The 20,703-nt window shown below is 42.7% G+C and overlaps 1 protein-coding gene across 2 annotated transcripts in view; it reads right to left on the minus strand.

Annotated features, from left to right (window-relative positions):
• LOC139951715 (lysosomal alpha-glucosidase-like) overlaps positions 1-20,703 on the minus strand; it is a 232,474-nt gene that overhangs the window by 97,566 nt on the left and 114,205 nt on the right. For both annotated transcript variants that reach the window (XM_071950765.1, XM_071950763.1), the window contains exon 10: positions 13,538-13,622. In XM_071950765.1, the coding sequence (XP_071806866.1) occupies positions 13,538-13,622 (85 nt within the window). The remainder of the gene's footprint in view (positions 1-13,537; positions 13,623-20,703) is intronic.

Below are 20,703 nucleotides of genomic sequence, written 5' to 3' on the forward strand. Positions count from 1 at the left end.
AGAAAAAATGATGTATTGGCTAATTTAAAACGGGAGTAACTCAGCAACGCAACACACCCCAAAGCTTAGACATATACAAAATTAGTGCTGCTGGTGTGTTCTTACCAGCCACGCATACATGTACATGTACAACTCAATTCTTGAAATTGTCAACATCTGACTCATTTTCACGTAGGGGGTCACATATGGTCTCCCTGGACGCCCAACTTCGAAATCAAACCCGGAGGCGCGTAGGTGCCAACGCTGGGAGAGTGACATCTAAAATGTATTACATGTATACGTGTATATAGATGATATAAATGTTGTTCACATTAAAAACAAAGAGTCAATAAGGGAACAATGAAAAAGTGGGAACTGACTTATTGCTGTAAAGTCCCTGGCTGGGTCAAAGTCACTTATTGCTGTAAGGTCCCTGGCTGGGTCAAAGTCACTTATTGCTGTAAGGTCCCTGGCTGGGTCAAAGTCACTTATTGCTGTAAAGTCCCTGGCTGGGTCAAAGTCACTTATTGCTGTAAAGTCCCTGGCTGGGTCAAAGTCACTTATTGCTGTAAGGTCCCTGGCTGGGTCAAAGTCACTTATTGCTGTAGGTCCCTGGCTGGGTCAAAGTCACTTATTGCTGTAAGGTCCCTGGCTGGGTCAAAGTCACTTATTGCTGTAAGGTCCCTGGCTGGGTCAAAGTCACTTAATGCTGTAAAGTCCCTGGCTGGATCAAAGTCACTTATTGCTGTAAGGTCCCTGGCTGGATCAAAGTCACTTATTGCTGTAAGGTCCCTGGCTGGGTCAAAGCGTCGCTGGCTGCAGCTCTGCCCTCTGTCTGGAAAACATCCCTCAATAACAAAATGTGTTTGGGGTCTTCCAGCAGGCTGCCAGTGTGACATCACTTAAAGAAACACCTTTAAAATATGCCCATCATGTCATTGCGCTAGCCATTTGTCATATATCCACCTGCTAATACAGGGTGGTAGTCTTTTCCATCATGGCTGACTAAACAGTTGAGCCAAAGCTCAGAAGTCTCCTCATCCTCAATCCTCTTAAGGCCAAATGCCAACATGGTGGCAGCGGTAAATTACAGTACTTTTATATACATAAACTAATACAGTATAGACAGTACTTTCAGACACTTTCTGGCAAAATAATCCGTCAATTTTTTCATTGTGGCCGACTACTACTCAAAGTTTCCATTCATCCAGAAGCTACCAGTACCATGCACATAAGCCAAGTAGTTGTAAACGAACGCCACAAAACGAAAGACTCGATCCAGTGGCAGTGGTGTGAACATGGCACTCCTGTGTATTCGAACAACCCCTGTTGACCACAGTAGTCCAAGCCTCGATCAACTCCTCTACAACAGGAAAGTCAGAGGAAACTTACCTGCCAAAATCCGCAACTCCCTAAGAGCTCCTGACGAGATGCAAAAACGTCTACATAAGTGTCAGAGTACACAGAAACAATATCATGACTGACAAGCAAAAAATTTGCTACCTCCTCTACATCAAGGGGATGTATAGCCCGTTGCTTGCACCATCGATAACTACATGCTGCAATCTCCGCAGCTCGTTGCGAAAGGCCTGAGCTGGGTTGGAACATGATGTCTACCCTTTGGGGAGAACTGCGGGGCGATGAACCAGCAGCTTGATCAGTCGTGTGAATCACGGCTGGCGGGGCCAAAAAGGGACTATAAGGAGGATTTTGTAGTCGATCCTGCTACAGTTTGGTGATGACCCGGGCGAGAAGCGAGATTGGGGGAAAAGTGTAAGCTAAGAGCCTGTCCCACTGAAAAGTCACAGTGTCCCTCGTTCATGCATTGGGGTCATCAGGACCCCTCGTGCAGTACGTCGGGAACTGATGGTTGTTGCCTGAGTGAACAGATAGACGTGTGAAGGATCAATCAGTCGGAACAACAACTGCAGATTTATGTGGGCCGAGCTGTTATCGGGACCTCAGCAACCAGCCACCTAGCGCTGGCCCAGGGTTGCCCCCTAGTCAGCCACGCTGAGGTAGACACCAGATGGCTGATGTTGTGACGACTGGACTAGTGGCTAGGTTGCAAAAGGCACTGTGTGCTGGCTTAACAGGCTTTTAATGAGGGATGACAAAATGTGTTTTAACCTTGGTCTGAGGCAACTTGACGGACGGACCCAGTGGTTTCATAAGGTTGATCTTCTTTGTTGCCTTAAGACGTTTGGCCTCTGCCTGCATGAATTCTTCAAACTTCCCCGCAAAAAAGTCTGCTGGTCAAAGGAAGGGCCTCGAACCTCTTGCTGGCGCCCGGAGAAGGAAGGAAAAGTGCATTGAGGACATTACATCGACTAGCAGAGGTAGCCAGAGATGTAATCTGCAAGAATTGGTCCAAAGCAGTAGCAGGACTGGTAGCAGGTGTGTTTGCCCCCAGTTTCGACAGACTGAGCCCTCCCAAAATGCTTCATATACAGTACTGCCGAGAATTATTTGGCCCACAAACACGATGACCGTGTCCGTGTTATTATAGTGTTTTGTGCACAAGGTGTTTCATAGGGTATGTTCAGACAGCGTACTAACTTAGACCCGAACCGGTCTAACTTTTACGAGCAGCGGGGGGTGGTCGTAAAAATAAAAACCCATTGCGTTCAGACAGCACAGATTTAAACCCAATCCGGTTTATCTTCGGTTTTAAGAGGTCAAAGTAGACGTGACCCCGTTGCTCTAACATCCGGTTTTATTCATCAGATTCACGCACCGAGTATGCCGAGATACTGAGTGCCCCATGCCCTGGATGATCAGACAGGGCATAATTATTGGATACAAATGGCTCAAACGAACGCGGTAACAGTTTTACCGTTGGGAGGATATGGGCACTTAAAACAAACATGAACACGACTCGAAATTATTTTTTTAAACAAACAAAATATTGATACAAACCGCCGAGAAAACTCACCAAAATATTGTCCATATTCCATGAAACAGAACACGTTTCATTTTTGTGTTTAGTTTTATACCACTGTTTCCAATTTAATAAATACTTTTAGTTTGTACTTCAATCGATTGGAAGTTGCGATCTCTCAAAAGCTGGTGCCGCGATTTTTATTTCGATTCGTTCATAAACACAACTACACACGTGCAAGTTACGTAAATACAGGTACTTTGCAGTATTTTCCCAACTTCCCAACAACGTGGTGATATTGCTGGCGTAGGGAATTTCCCCTACACACAGCCTCGCGCCCACTGCAGTTCATTCTCCTAGATTGAAAGTACAACACGCTAGTAACGGTGACGGCAATAGAAAGGCACATCCACAGGATCGGTGATGGTAACTATGGGATATCAGAGAGTGATCCATATGGGATGGCAGCGCTCTACATGTGAGAAGCATTACAATTAAAATATGCTTCTTCGCTGCGCTCGTAGTATACGCATGGAAAACAGTTTCAATTTATTGTAGGACACTCAACAAAAAAAGCTTGGAAAATATAATTTTGTTTCAGAATTTAATAAATCATTGGCGTAGGCCTGTGTTAAACTGCATACACTGATCGAGAGGGTTTCGCCAACTCGGTAAGCGGCAAGAACGTAATATAAATACTCGGTGCTTTTCAGCATCAGAGGCAACAGAAACCGTATACAAGCACCCTGGGTCCCGGGCGTGTGCATTGAACCACACAATGGGTCGTCCGTTGTGAGTTAAAACCGGATGTCATTCTGTCCACACGCAGTGTTAAAAGATAAACCCGAACCGGTTTAGACTTAGACCGCCTCGCTGGACGGTTTAAGTTTTGGGGTTTAAACCCGATCCGGTCTAACTTTTTTTGCGTTCACACGCACAAAAGTTGAACCCGAACCGGTCTAAGTGGACTTAGACCAACTTTAGTACGGCGTGTGAACGACCTCATACAAACCACCAAAGGAACACCCGCTTTATCTTTGATTGTTGTGGTTAAGTCATGAGGCATCCAGGCCCTCTGGGAGTTGGGGGATTAAGATTGTTATCAGCGCTTATCCTACTACCATTTGACAAAGGTGTGAAAGCCATCCTGCATTCGAGTAATGAGGAATTTCTGTTTTACAAGTTGACAGTGCCCCACCTCCCCACTTTGTTATATTATTGCCGTTATGGAACAAACTTTTTTTTTAATGGTAAAATGTCGTATTCCGTCCGCAACACAAGTTATAGAAATGGTAGAATGTCAGTAGCAGTTTTTTACAAATTAGTTAACAATGTCCGAACTCCCCTCTTTGTTATATTTTTGCCGTTTCGGAACAAATGCATTTAAACAATGTTTTTTTAAGTGGTAGAATGTCTGTATTCCGTCTTTTACTATTGCCAGCATTTGAGTATTGGGAAACCTTTAAAAGTTAAGAATGTCAGATCTCCGTCCCCTTTTTTCTTCAGTTTCGGGACAAACCTTTGTTTAATGGTAGAATGTCAGTATTCCGTCTTTTAAAATTGCTGGCATTCGATTATTGGGGAACATATTTTTTTACAAATTAAGAATGTCGGACCTCCCCTCTCCTTTTTTTTTCAGTTTCGGGACAAACCTTCTTTTTTTTTAATGCTAGAATGTCCGTAATCCGTCTTTCAATATTGCCGGCATTCGAGTATTGGGGAACATTTTTATTTTTTTTATTTTCCACATTAAGAATGTTGGATTTCCCTCCCCTTTTTTCTTCAGTTTTGTGTTTAGTTTAGGAGTGCTTCTCATAAGTGCTTCCAAAACAGCGAAGTTTTTATAAAATATACAAATATTGTATAAAAAATACAAATTAAAAACAATAATCCCATGAACTATAGGCAAAGTATTAGTTAACATATTTAAGTTTTATATTCAGTTTTTTCCTTTTTAAATTTGCTTCCTTCTTTAGGTCCGATTTACAGTGAATACAACGAAGCATAACCCTGTAATGTTTGTGTTATTCAAAAATGTCTTTGTAAAATGTTTTCCACATCGTCATGTTTACCCGCCATTTAAAAAAAAAAGTCAAAATGGACGTTACATGGACATGATAATCGCAGCCTGGTAACCCAACCTCCAACCAGATTTTTTTGACCAATTATTTTCCGACAAACTGTACCTTTTTTTTTTTTGCAGTTCTTCTTGTCTTTTTTTTTAATGGACCGAATTTAATAACGCCTTCAGATAAAAATATAATAGTGGAAGGTTTTAAGGAGATTTTTAACGTCTTTGTGGAAAGGGAATATCTGATGTGGATAGGGAGTTTATCATAAATGTAAAATCCTCTTAAGTAATGGATCACTCACACAACATAACATACATATTTTACAACCACAGTTCCAAAATGTAAAATGCTAGAAATCCTGCTCCCTACAAAGCAAACATAACATAGATCCACTGGCGGCAAACAACTGGACACTATTTTTTATAAACAAACAAAAAACGTATTTGAGCAAGGCCCACAACACATTGCTCCACAAACGACTATTACAAGACCATCTACCAATAGAAAAACCAGAATGCCCCCAAAGCCAGTACAGTCACTCCTGGCGTCACTCCTGGCCTCACAGCCAGTGGCAAAATTCCCTTAGATGTGCCTAGCTACAATCACAAAAGATACAAAATTGTTATACTACATTGTAATTTGATACAAAGTATAACAATTCTTCTACATTTTTGTTTTGTAAGCCACTGCTGACCCTGTTGACCTAGTTCTGAGTTCCCACCATAGTGCTATGCTTCCTACCCAGCCCACAGATGGGAACAACTTGGGCAAATAAGATATACTGAATCATGACCAAAAAAACGTGGAGATACCAGTGAAAACACAAGGGAAAATAACATGCAAAATTGCCCTGTTCAAATGGGGAAACGATTGTGCCATTTTAGTTGCCAGTAGAGGATGACTCAACGAGGACTCGACCAAAACGGCACTTGGGGACGATCGACGGCAATAGTAAAAATTATCAGTGTTGAAACCAAAGGCAAAAAAATATGTTATGTGTAACTGGTCGGACGTTCTTCCTCTTTAAAAAGTTCCCAAATGCTGGAAAGTCTCAAAACGGCATATTATTAAAAAGATGAGCACGAACATTTACCAACTAATTGTTTTTGTGTGTAATACTGTCCAACGGCAAATTATTAAAAAGGTCACGTCTTCAACATCAGTGCGAGACCTGGGTGTCATCATTGACAAGAATCTGAACATGCGTCGTCACATCAACATAGTCTGCCGAAACGCCTCTCTGGCTCTGAGAAGGATTGGAAAGATTCGCTCCTTCTTAAACAAAACTACTACTGAAACCTTGATTCACGCCTTTGTCTCATCTCTTCTAGATAACTGCAACAGTCTCCTGTACGGCATTCCTGATAAAGACCTCTCTAAACTCCAAAGAATTCAGAATTCAGCAGCACGGCTCATTGCTAGATCAAATAAGCAGAACCACATGACCCCCATTCTACAAGAACTCCATTGGCTTCCTGTCAATGCTCGCATACAGTACAAAGTCCTGCTCCTCACGTTCAACGCTGTCCATGGTCTCTCCCCTCATTACATTTCTGAACTGATAACGCCATACACCTCGACAAGGTCACATAGATCCGCTTCACAGCTTCTCCTACAAGTTCCCCCATACAGAACAAAAACGTACGGTAAAAGAGCCTTTGCATTCAGCGCACCCACCCTTTAGAACTCTCTTCCTGCTGCTCTCCGTTCCCAGATAAACCCGGACCTCTTCAAATCCCATCTCAAAGTTCACTTGTTCACTCAATCTTGTATTGTTTAGTTTATTTGTTGCTTTCTATTGTATAAATGTGTTTATTTGTTTTGTAAAGCGCATTGTGAGTACTTGCAGTACTGAAATGCGCTATATAAGCATTTCTTCTTCTTCTTCTTCTTATTATTATTATTAAGGAATCCAAAATCAAAGGCATAACCTATAGGTAAACGTTGGGAACGAGTGTGGGCTTACTTACTTACTTACTTACGATTGATGGGAGAAATTGTTTAGGCTTATGCCTTTGTGACCCCATATCCTATCATTGATTCCTTCCAATAGGCATCAAGCTCTTTCTTGAATGTTGACACTGTTTTGGCATTTACTACTTTGTGTGGGAGACTGTTCCAATCATTAATTATTCGCTGTGAAAAGAAGTTCCTTCTGCACGCAATGTTTTTGTTGAGAGTCGGCTTGTACAATTTAAGAGAGTGGCCCCCTCGTACTGGTGTTTCTAGCTGTATTAAAGAATTTCTTGCAGTCGACTTTCTCCAGTCCCTTGAGCAGCTTAAATGATTCAATAAGGTCACCTCTTAGTCGTCTTTGTTCTAGTGTGTATAAGTTCAGGGCTTGAAGCCTTTCTGTGTAAGGGAGGCTTTTCAACTGTGGCACCAACTTGGTAGCTCTCCTCTGTACCTTTTCTAAAACTAGCTTGTCTTTCTTTAATCCAGGGTTCCAGGCTTGAACACAATACTCCAAATGTGGCCTTATGTAGGTCTTGTACAGAATTGAAAAGCTGTCGACATCTATGTACTTAAAGGATCTTCTCATGACTCGAAGACTGTTCACACCCTTTAGTGCAGCTTTCGTACATTGTGTGCTCTGCTTGAAGTCATTGGATATAAACACTCCAAGGTCTTTCTCTATGTCAGTTGTGCCCAAGGTTGTCTCGCCCATGTGATAGTTGCAGTGTGGATTGCCTGATCCAATATGCATAGATTTGCATTTATCAGCATTAAAACGGAGCAGCCATTTTCCTGACCATTTCTGGAGGTTGTCTAAGTCGCACTGAATCTTTGCTGCATCTTCTACTTTATTTACAGTGCTGTATAATTTGGTATCATCGGCAAACATTTTGATGTTACTTTTCACGTGGTCTGATAGGTCGTTGACGTACAAAATGAATAAGATGGGTCCCAGTACCGACCCCTGGGGGACGCCGCTCATTACATCAGTTGAGTTTGACGACGCTCCTCCTACAGACACTTTTTGAGTTCTCCCGGTCAAGAAGGATTTGATCCAATTGGAAACTTTTCCCATCATAACCATATGCTCGTAGTTTTTCTAACAGCCTTTTATGTGGGACCGAATCAAACGCCTTCTGGTAATCCAGGAATATGATGTCAACAGCCTCGCCTTCGTCCAGACTGTTTGTGATGTCTTCAAAAGTCTCCAGTAGATTGGTAAGGCATGACTTGCCTTGCATAAAACCATGCTGGCACTCTTCAAAAATATTTTGATTCTTTGCGTGCTCTAACATTCTTTCACGTATTATAGTTTCCAAAATCTTACAGGGAATGCAGGTGAGACTAACAGGTCTATAATTGCCAGCCTTGGTTTTAGAGCCCTTCTTGAAGATCAGGGTTACTCTTGCTATCTTCCAGTCAATCGGTAGTTCACCGCTTTCAAGAGATTTCCTAAATAGCAAGAAGAAAGGCCTTGCTAGTTCTTGGCTGCACTCCTTTAGTATCTGGGGGTGAATGTTGTCAGGTCCTGGGCATTTGTCTGGGTTTAAGGCGTCGAGCCTCTTCTTTACTTCATCCTCTGTTAAAACAATGTCACTTAGGAAGCAGTTAATCCCAACTTGCTGATCCATCTGTGGCACTCCTCCATCCGGTTCATTGGTGTAGACAGAATGGAAGAACTCACTTAGAAATTCTGCTGCATCCTGGTCTGTATCAGTTAAGTCTCCGTTCGGTTTCTCGAGTTGTGATACTCCCACTCTAACTTTTTGCTTGTTCCTAATGTAGCTGTAAAATGCCTTGGGTTTCTGCTTAAACTGTTTCATCAATTTATGCTCGAATTCAGCTTGTGCCTTTCTCACTAACTTCCTTGTCTTGTTGTTTTGCTTTTTGTACTCAACATAGTCACGACAGTTTTCAGTCCTTCTGTATTTCTGGTACAGTGCATATTTCTTCTTGATAGATTTCTTGACGCTTGATTTCAACCATTGAGGTTTAAACTTCTTCTTATCTTTCTTGAGTGGAACGCTATCGTTTACTGCTTGATCGTAGTTGTCTTTCAATAATTGCCATGCTTCTTCACATGTTAAGTCTTCCATCTCATCTTCCCAGTCGATACTTCTAAAATGATTCTTCATTTGGTTGTAGTTGGTCTTATTAAAGTTACGCCTCGGAAGGTTCCTGTCTGTCGATGTGATGCCAGAGTTGCAAACATAAGTCCAAACAAGACCTACGTGATCACTTTTACCCAGTGGAGCTAGCTCTTTCAGATTCTCGACCATGAATTGTTCATTCGTAAAGACCAAATCCAATAATGACGATCGTTGTCCCTCTCTGTGACGGGTAGGCATTCTCACATGTTGAATGAGGTACAGATCTTGGAAAATGTCAAAAAATTTGGTGGCTGGGTGATTGTCGCTGGCGTTGACACTTTGGTTATCCCAGTCAATTTCTTTAAAATTGAAATCCCTCATTATCAGGACATGCGAGACTTTTATGGTATCGGTCAACATCAGTTGTTCCATTAGCACATTGTTAATGTCTGTACTGCTGGGACTTCTATAGCAGACCCCAACTAACAGTGTGTCTTTCCTGTTCAGTTTTACTTGGCACCAGATAGAACTTTCCAATGTAGGGTTAATTAGTTCATTACATCTCACTGCTTTTAGCTCATTGTGAATATACAGTAATACTCCTCCACCTATTGCAGATTTCTTGTCCTCTCTAAACAGTGTATACCCATCAAGTGTGATTTCGCTATCCAGTACACTCTCGTCGCACCATGATTCGGAAATGCCAATAATTTTTGGTTTCCAAATGTCAACTACCGCTTGTAGCTCATTGAACTTGTTTAGCAAACTATTAGCATTAGTGTAGTAGCAGTTCATGAAGAACCGTGCTTCTGTACAGTTTTTTGACTCTGGGTCACTGTGCTCTGTGTAGGGTGCAGCTGTGTAGGTGCGTGTGCTTCTATTTACATGTGCATCTGTGAAACCTTTACTTGGTTCCTGTTTCTCCTGACGCAGTGCATTCTCTGTCATGGGCTCGAAAATTGGAGTTTGGTCTCCTTATGCCTTTGACCACCTTTCCACCTCTAATTATAAGGCTCTCTTCTCCCATAGAACGCCTGGTTCTTAGCTCCTCTCGCAGCTTCCTGTTCACCTCCCTTTCTTTTGGTGTCAGGTCTGGAGTGATGTATATTCTTCCAAACATCTCATGCCCCTTCAGTTGCTTTGCTTTGGCTAGTGTATTCTGTTTTACTGATGTACTGTCTATTGTTACTCTCAAAAGTCTTGGTTTACTTGACTCTGCGTCTCTTCGGCCTAGTCTCACCGGTTGATCTACTTGCACTTTTTCGTCAACCTGTAGGTAGTTAAGTACTTCTTTTACTTCATGAATGTCATGCATTTTCTTGTCTTCAACATTTTCACTCTCTGCTTCTGCGATGTTATGGAAAATAAGATTGAACTCTCTCTTCTCTTTTTCCTTCCTCTCATCCATGTAGTTGCCGACTTTTTCTTCAATTACAATGTCTAAGTTTTCCTCCTTCTTGGCTAGTACTTCTACCATTTTTAGCATGGTTTCAGAAACTTTATCTAGTTTGCGAGTCACCTCCGTGAGTTTGTCGTCGTAGGCTTGGTTTGATCTTTCTATCCCATCTGGTTTTGTACCTTGTCCCTGCAGCATTTTCGCAACTTCTCCAGTACACATGTTACAGAACCACATCAAGTTCTGACCCGCTTTCTCAAGTACTTTATATTCTTGGTTGCTTATATTAGCACATGCCTGGTGTATCCATTTCATGCACTTCTGACAACTTATCGCCCTGTCACAGTCTGATACTTCTTCAGAACACACCATGCATTCAGTGGTTTGTGCACTAGATGCACCTTTGGATGTTACGCCTGCCGCCGTGTTGTTTACAGCTGTGGGCTGGACGCCGCCATCTTTGGATTTTCCACGGGTCCCATGTAATTTTTTTACACTCTCATTTTCAGATACAGACTTCTGTTTGGTATTTGTCTTCATAGTGAATGATAGGTATGGGGTCAAATACAAGCAAGGCCTTAATTACTCCCAACAAACCGTAATAGTTCCTCTTCTTTTCAGCAATTTTCAACCAGCAGAATCGGCAGCTCAGAAAAACACCACACCATCTTGAACAGCGCCCTCTTGGTAGGGGACATCCCAGGCTGAGCAATATTTGGAGAAACACGTGCACGACGCCAGATGCCACGGACCCTCAAGTAGAATGCCAGCAAAATTAAAAGGAGGGATACGGACATTCTTAGCATAAACACAAAAATTGTTCAACTGCATTTGTTCCGAAACAACAACAAAATAACAAAGAGTGGAGGTCGGACAGTGTTAACTTGTAAAAAAATGTTTCCCATTACTCAAATGCGGCAATATTAAAAGACTGAATACGGACATTCTAACATTTAAAATTATGGTTTGTCCCAAAACTGCAAAAAATACAAGAGGTCCGACATTCTTAACTAAAAAAAAATAAAAAAAAAAAAAAATTGCCGGCAATATTTAAAGACAGAATACTGACATTCTACCATTTAAAAAAAAACTCTTTAATGCATTTGTTGCAAAACAGCAAAAACATAACAAAGAGGGGAGGTCCGAAATTCTTAACTAAAATTGTAAAAGAACTCCCCTATACTCGATTGCCGGCAATATTGAAAGACGGGATACGGACATTCTATGATCTAAATTTGTTTTGTCCCAAACTGCACAAATGTAATGGGGAGGGGACGTCCGACATTCTTGATTTGTAAAAAAAATGTTCCCAAATACTTGAACTCAGCATTATTAAAAGATGGAATAGGCCTACGGACATTCTACCACTAAAAAAAAATATAACATAACGGCGGGAACAAATAACGGGAGATCGGCAATCGGGAATGCCGACAATATTAAAAGACGGAACACGGACATTCTACCATTTAAAAAAACTAGAAGGTTGTCCCGGAGCTGAAGAAAAAAAGGGGGGGGGTCCGACAGTGTTAACCTGTAAAAAAAATTCCAAATACTCGAATGCCGACAATATTAAAAGACGGAATACGAACATTCTACCATTTAAAAATATTGTTTGTCCCAAAACTGCAAAAATATAAGAGGGGAGGTCTGACATTCTTCACTAAAATTAATTAAAACTGTAAAAGAACTTCCCCAATACTTGATTGCCGGCAATATTAAAAGACGGAATACAGACATTCTACCATTTAAAAAAAAATCTTTAGTGCATTTGTTACAAAACGGCAAAAACATAACAAAGAGGGGAGGTCCGACATTCTTAACTAAAACTGTAAAAGAACTTCCCCTACTCGATTGCCGGCAATACATGTATTAAAAGACCGAATTCGGACATTCCATGATCTGAATTCGTTTTGTCCCAAACTGCACAAATGTAACAAAGAAGGGATAAAGACATTCTACCATTTAAAAAAAGTTTGTCCCGAAACTGAAGAAAAAAAGAGGGGCGGGTAAAATTGTAAAAGAAATCTTCCCAAATACTCCATTGCCGGCAATAAGACGGAATACGGACACCATTTAAAAATATTGTTTGTCCCAAAACTGCAAAAGTATATGAAAGAGGGGAGGTCCGATATTCCTAACTAAAATTGTAAAAAAATCTTCCAGAATACTTTATTGCCGGCATTATTAAAAAAACCAAACATTCTACATTCTGCATTTGTTCCAAAACAGCAAAAACGTAAGAGGGGAGGTCGGACATTGTTAACTTGTAAAAAGAATTTATCCAATGCTCGAATGCCGACAATATTAAAAGACTGAATATGGACATTCTACCATTACAAAAAATTGTTTTCATGCATTTGTTCCAGAACGGCAAAAATATAGAAAGAGGGGAGGTCGGACTTTCGTAGTTAAAAAATAGTTCCCCAATACTCAAATGCTGGCAATAAAAAAGAATGATGGCAATAATAAAAGAATGATGGCAATACTAAAAAACGAAATGGGCATTTTTACACTTCACATTTTATTAACTGCATCTGTCCCACAACGATGTTCATGATAAGCCTTGCAAGGTCGTGTAAATTTCTTGTAATCGCCGCATGCTTTTAACAAAAATATTACGCAATATTATGCATAATAACGACACTCAAAAGTATTATAATTGTCCAGTATACAATCATTGCACGCTGTAACGGGGCCCATGGTGTTTTGTACACCTGAGGGTGAACAAAACCCATTGATCCCAAATCACAGAGTGCAACAATTGTTTTGTTATACCTTGGTAACATGATTACACCTCTTCTTAAATCTATGTTGTCATCTTCAGACATTATAACGACGGAGTATGCATAGTTTAACAAGCAGACAAACAGTTGTTCAAAAAGAAACCATTCTTCACTGTTTCCTCAAACCCATGACAGTTTCGTACTAAGCGCTGGAAATCGACCAACGGTTGGAACGATCACGGTAATGTTCACCGGTTAACATCACTCATGTTACCCGCCGAGCTGTTAAGTCATGGTACACGTGACGTGTATTTGTTGCACCGCACATGATTGGTTCTTGATTGGTTCTCAAACTGCACAATTTGTTACCGAGGTATAACAATCATACTTGTGGGCTGACTAATAAAATTGAGTTTGTACTGTACAACTGTCATACATACATGGTGTGTAGGGTGGATTGTCAAATAAGGTGTCAGCACATCCATCCACAGAGCCATCTACAAAACTGGAGGGTTCATTCATGTCCTGTTAATAAAACATTACAATTTTTTAAAAATCTTCATTCATAAATACCTCAGACAAGTAGGATTTGAAACTTTGCATGGTGGAAATACGATATAGTAAGGATTGCAGCAACACCATGTAATGACTATCTCTAATGAGTTGGGGGTGGTTCTGAAAAGAACCGTTGGTTTCAACTCGACTTTTCGATCAGTATGCTCTGATCGTCTTCAGGAAAAAGCTGGACTCTGATGCTGCATGCTGCTTGAGTACTGTGGAGGCGAATTAGATTGGTGATGCACGAAGGTGAGAAATACATGTAGAGGCGGGAAATGGAGCTCGGTGATGCGTGGTGAAACTGGATCCTACTCTGGAGCCTTTGGGTGGTGTGTGGGGGGTGTGTGCACACAGAATTTTGTCAGTAGGATCAAGCATGGAGGAAGAAAATAGAAGCAGTGGGATATACACGGTCACTCCCTAGGCCCAAACCCCTCAACTTAGTATTACATGTAAGCCCCCCACTACTTAGACTGCTTTGGGACTTCTACATGTATACCCTCAGTCCCCTAGGCCCCACACCCTCACTATCCCCTGTGCTTGATCCTACTTTCTTCCTCCATGATCCTACTGACAAAGTTCAGTGAGCACACACCCCCCACCCACCACCCAAAGGCTCCAAAGCAGGATCCAGTTTCACCACGCATCACTGAGCTCCATTTCCCGCCTTTGTGTGTAACCAAGCTAATCCGCCTCCACAGTACTCAAGCAGCATGCAGCATCAGAGTCCAGCTTTCTCCAGAAGACGCTCAGAGCATACTGATCAAAACGTTGAGTTGAAACCAACGGTTCTTTTCAGAACCACCCCCAACTCATTAGAGATAAACATTACATGATGTTACTGCAAACCATTCTATACCTCAGACAGTTTTGCTATTCCTATTGGTGGAGAGCGCGTCACGTGGTTGGTGTTTAAACCTTTGATAATGACCAGTGTTTATAAATGGTTGTGAGCAGATACTCCCAGCTAGTCTTGGTGCAAGACGTTTCTTGCAAGACTGTGTTGCACCAAGACTATATACGCGCATGCACACAAACGGAACCGGAAACTGTCGGAAAAAGGCGTCTCCGTCAAAACAATGCAACACATGGACGTCGTACATGTACATACCATGGAGGTAGAAACATACAGAGCTCAAGCACGTCGGAAACGGATAAGTTTGACAGAGTTTCTAACTTAACTACGCCTTTTAACCAAAAAGGCATTTATGAATGGGAATAAAAGGGTAGCGACTAGCGGCAATTCAACCCTGCCTATTTTAAACGGCTGTAAAAGAACTAGTCACTACCCTTTTATTCCCTTTATCATTTTAGCATTGTTACATGTACATTGGACATTGTATTTTGTTGTAGAAATGTGTTGTATGGTATCAACAGAGATGCCAAACTGAAGGATTCAGAATGTATATAAGGCAAGAGAGCACAAACAGGTATCTTATCACCAGGTAAGAAAAATTAAAAAAGTAAGTGTGTAGGTACATTAGTGAAGAGGAGGGAGGATTGAGGGTAAACTCTAGCAAAAGTGCTTAGCCTAAAAAGGTTCTAAATTAATATTGAAAAAAACCAAAACTCTGTGACAAGGATGTTATTTGATAAATGACATTTTATATTAGAAACCCCTTAAGAAGAAATTTGATCTATCTTTATTGAGACTTAGGAGCTTTAGTTTTGGTGAATGAACAAATATCAAAAATCCTAGTAGTGCATAGATAGGTGCTGTTTATAGGCCAGCTTTGCATGAGTTTTCAAAAGCTCAGCCCCCCCCCCTTCCCCTTAAAAAATATGTATTCATTTTGGAAGGCCTATTCACTAACGCTTAACTGAATCGCCGCCCGAAAAAAACAATGTATTAAAAAAAAAAAATTAACATGCAGAATGTTAATTGTGGACAACAAAGTGTTACAAAATGCATCCAAAACCTCTTCAGTATACTTCAACTTACATGAGGCACACGCAGGAGATAATGCAGGTTTTAATTTGGAGGTACGATTGTGTCAGAATTTTTTCCCCCAAAAAGATAATTTTCCGGCTAAAAATGATGTCCAAAATCCTCCGCTATGTTTGTACGGCAGCTCAAGTTGATGATTCTGATAAACTGCGTGCAATCTGGAGATTGTGCAAACTTTGTAGATTGTGTTTTTGTACACACGTGCACGTTTGTAGTCAAAGACAATCACCCCCAACACTCGTATTCAACCACAATGAAATTAAGCTCACACAGCCTGAGGTAATTTCTGCTGCATTTAATGATTATAATTTTTCTTAAGTTTTTAGCCCTCCTGGCTTTGTACCTGAGAATCAACCACCATGTTCACTGCCCATTCCACAACTATCTGAGCTATCTGTGTCATTTAGTACTATTACATCCATCATACGCAGTCTCCATAGCAACAAGTCTCCCGGTCCTGACAGTATCCTTCCCAGGGTTCTAAGTAAGATTGCTCAGCAGGTCTCCTTACCACTTTATCTGCTGTTCAATTCTTCCCTTTCGCCTGGGTAACAAGCCAACATTACTCCCGTGTTCAAAAAGGGCGAGCAAGTCTTTTGTTACAAATTATCGGCAAGTTGCGCTCACCTCAGTATTATGCAAAGTTTTGGAAAAGGTTGTCTCTTCAGCCATCATTGAACACATGAGTATGTTTGGCTTGCTGAACAACAATCAACACGACTTCACCAAAAGTAGAAGTTGTGTTACTCAACTTGTTAATATTTTGCACGAGTGGGCTTCCACCCTTGATCGCCCGAGTCCTCCTCGAATTGATGCTGTTTTCTTAGACTGGTCAAAGGCGTTTGACAAGATGCCACAGGGAATCCTGCTTGAGAAACTGGCTATAAAATTCCCCCCCCCCCCACAGAAGTGTTGATGGGGTCTACTTCACTCTACTTACCGGTAGAGTCGAATTACTAATTTGCATATTCCCTATGCCACGAGGCAATAATGCCAAGACTTTCACACACACACAATAGCGCCCTCCACCGTCCTACCCACAACGCCCCGCGACATGCCTGCCACGGAGTCATCCTCTTTTGAGCCCAACCAAATGTAAGCACCCAAGGGCGGAGTATGTGGGGAAGGAGGGAGGGATACTCTACCGGTAAGTATTCGTTTGTAGACCCCATCCACACTCCTGTGGGGGGGGGGGGGAGTCTACTTCACTCTACTTACCGGTAGAGTCGAATTACTAATTTGCATAGACTCGCACCGGACTCGCACCGGCGGTGCTACTGCACGTCTTAGGACCCCGGCGCGCTCAAAAGTTCAGAGAACGCTTCGCGACTGCTAGGCCCGATAGTGGTCCATGCCCAAACGGACAGGGGGTGTCAATCCTCCCCAAGGGTGAACAAAACATTAACAAGTATTGTTAGCACTGTTATACCGTGAAAAACTCACCTAAACACGTGACTGACGAATTGGAGCTTGTTCTGGCTTCGCAGTTTGGCTGGCCGCCTGTAACACCGCTCTACCCGCTCTCCCATCCACCTGCAGAATGTCCTTCAGGTAGCAGTCAGAGAACATGGACTGGCTCTTCCAGGAGGCCGCCCTTGTTAATATGTCACTCATGGAGACACCTTTAAAGAAAGCCCATGAGGCCGACACTCCCCGTACTTCGTGGGCATGAACCGGACCACCGGATGGCTCTAACTATCTAACGCGCGATCGTATCGCGGGATGCTGGTCGGAATGGCAGAACTGAGACACCAACAGCTGTTTGTGGCTGGTTCGGATTGACTTTGTGCGGTCGATGTACCACTTTAATGCCCGTACTGGGCACCAAAGTTTGTCGGCCACAACTGCCAAAAAGGCTTTAAGGTCAGAAACAAAGATGTCCGGGGGTTCAAAAGAACCGGATTGGTTTTGGCCAGAAACCCCGCCGTAGGAATCCGGCAGACTCCTACGGGTTCCCACCGGATGTGTCCTGCCGCCACTGTAAGGGAGTGGAGTTCAATTTGTCGGCAAGACGTAGCGACCGCCACCAAAAAGGCCACTTTGACCGTTAAGTGCAGCAATGTGGCTCCACTCAGCGGTTCGAAAGGGGGTTTGGTTAGCGCTGACAGTACGCTAAAGAGGTCCCAGGATGGGACCAGTTAGTGACAGGGGGACTGGTGACAAACATCCCCTTAGTCAGCTGCCCGATCACCCGGTTATCCGAAACCGTCGACCCGTCGGCAAATCCCCCCTGGACCGCTGCGATGGCCGATCGGTAATTCTTTACCGTGGCCGTCGCCAGCCCGCTATCAAAAAGATACAGGAGGAAATCCTGGACTTCCTCTACAGAAGTATCGGCGGGATATACAGCTCAACGCCTACACCATTTAAGGAAATGGCGTAGTCAGCAGTCATAAACTCTTTGAGTTGAGGCCCTCCGGGACTGGGGGGCAACTTCCACAGCCCGTCTTGAAAGGCCCGCTGCATGCTCTGAGGGATCTCGTGACAGCGCCCAGCATGTCAGGTGCAGATCCCCTGAAGCCGAATGAACCAGTCCAGATCTGGGTTGGTATATGAGGTCTGGTCGTTGTGGGAGAACCACCGGCCTGTGCACCAAGAGCCTGATCAGCCGAGGGAACCAGGGCTGTTGGGGTCAAAACGGGACGATCAAGAGAACTTTGCAGTGATCCTGCTCGATCTTTGTCAGCACCTGTGGAATGAGGGAGATGGGTGGGTAGGCGTATGCCAACAGCCCCTCCCATCGCATAGTCAGAGCGTTGATCCGCCATGCCCCGGGGTCGGGACCCCTGACGCAGTAGATTGGTAGTTGATTGCTCGTCCGAGAGGCAAACAAATCCACATGAGGCCGGTCGATTAGCAGGAAGAGTGACTGGGCCACACAGGGGCGGAGGGACCACTCTGTCGGGACGATCCAGCCCCAGGACAGAGTGACGGCCGTGACATTCTCCTTCCCTGGTATGTACACCACCGACAGGGCGATCCCCTGCCTGCTGCATGCACCAGTGGATTAGGTCCCAGGCTAGTGCACACAGCCAGGCCGACCGGGTGGCCCCCTGGTTATTGACATACGCTACCCCTGTAGCGTTGTCGGAGCGCAACAGAACGGCCTGCCCCACTAACTGTGCCCGGAAGTGCTGGAGGGCATTTCGGACCGCCAGCATTTCCAGGACGTTGATGTGGGTTGAGTGGTGTTCCAGGCCCTACACCCCCGCTATCTGGCGGGGGTCAAGGGTCGCCCCCCAACCGTACAGAGACGCATCAATGTAATGGCTTTTGGGTTGATACGTACACCTTTTGATGCTTTACCATTACAGAATACAACTCTGGTAAAGGTCTCATTTAAAAAACCAACACCGATTATGTCACCAAATGTAAGAACGCCCTCTAGCGGCAGATTAAAAACATCTCAAAATACACTTTTACTATAGGTTTTCTCGGTCAATTTTGGAAAATGAGCAGCCAATTTAACCACCAGCCTATTCTATTTCGCATGAATTCGAATGCTATTGAAAAAGGGTCATGCAATTTCGTTTTATGATTAGTCAAATGTAATGTTGTGTCATTCGATTTAACAAAATAATCATTCAATTTAACAATTCATCAAAGCAGCTTTCAAATTCGCAGACGCTTCTTTGGGCGTATGTGTCACGAAAAAGAATGACGGTATGCTAAATTGAACAGAGTGCTAAAGGAATTTGACTCGACTCAAAACGAAATTGAATGGCTGAATTCTGAATTTGAAACACAGTAAAAACCGGAGAGGCAAACTAGTTTTAATTCGAACGCATGAAAATGAAATTGGCTGTCCATTTGTTGAATTTGACTGAGAAAACCTATATAATATGTGACCCGCTCTGTCGTAATGAGGAATATCGAGTAAATTTCAATTTTGCGTTTATCATCCTGATCAAAACAAGCAAATCTTAACATTTTAAATGAAATCAAAATCAAGATCATTAGACCTTCCTGTCCGAAATAGTTTGGGATTTTCGATGACCTTGACGCTTAATTTTACAACCCGTTTTGAAAAACATAAACACCAGAAAAATTAATTTTTAAGAACCCGACGTCTCACACACACTAATTAAAATAATATTATTTACGAAATGAAAACATTGTATTTTTACCCTGGCGTAGTCGGACCAACAGTAGGACCACAGCATGACAATGGTGTGGCATTTTTACGTGTTCCCAGTACTGTACCTCAACGGTCAACGGGATATGTTTTCGTTTTGATTTTTAGGAGTATGGCAGGTACCTACAAAATACTCAAAACGCACACTTTGGGGAGTATTTTTCACCATTTCACAAAATCAATCCAGAGGAAACGAGAGAGACGGCTAACGAAGGGTGTACCCTTCGGTGGGTATGTCATGGACGCCGGCTTAAAAGAAGAAAAAAATGGCATGCGTGTAGATAGATTAAAGAATTTCCATCTGGCAATGTCTAGGGTGTAGGCAAGATCTGTGGCTTGCAATGGGTCACCTACACAGATTGTGGTCTTCTAGAATGGAGGCAGACTTCTAGTGCTGTTGGAGTTTCGGAGTACAATCGGACGCAAACTCACCCAAGGAAGTTATCGAGAAAAGTCACATTGTTCTAAGGGAAATTGGACAGACCGGTTGGCTTTGCTTTTGACTCTGTGGCCCTCCTATCAAGCGTGTCAAAAGGGGCTAGACGAAAAGCCGCTCATGTTTCTTTCTAAAGATACTTAGGCAGCCTTCAGATCCCTATGAGTGGTGACCAAATCTAATGTTGTTAGATAGAAGCTGAATGTTTTGTTATTTGATACTTTCCAGTATATACATGTATAGAAAAGGCTTTCCTTGGGTTTCGGGCATTAGCACATTTTTCGTAACAAGTGCATGTATATGAGATGGGCAGAACATCATGCAATGCGTGCAAAAGTTGTCTTCTTGATCCTATTCCCACATGGTATCTCAAACAGAACAGTTATGTTTTTGTTCCTGTAATTACTCGCTTAATTAACATGTCTCTGACCACAGGAGTTTTCCCTGATTCACTCAAACAGACTGTGATCAACCCAATCATTAAGAAGCAATCTTTGAATCCAAACGATTTGAAAAATTATCGTCCCGT

This window comes from Asterias amurensis, chromosome 19 (assembly GCF_032118995.1).
Source record: "Asterias amurensis chromosome 19, ASM3211899v1".
Classification (NCBI taxonomy): domain Eukaryota; kingdom Metazoa; phylum Echinodermata; class Asteroidea; order Forcipulatida; family Asteriidae; genus Asterias; species Asterias amurensis.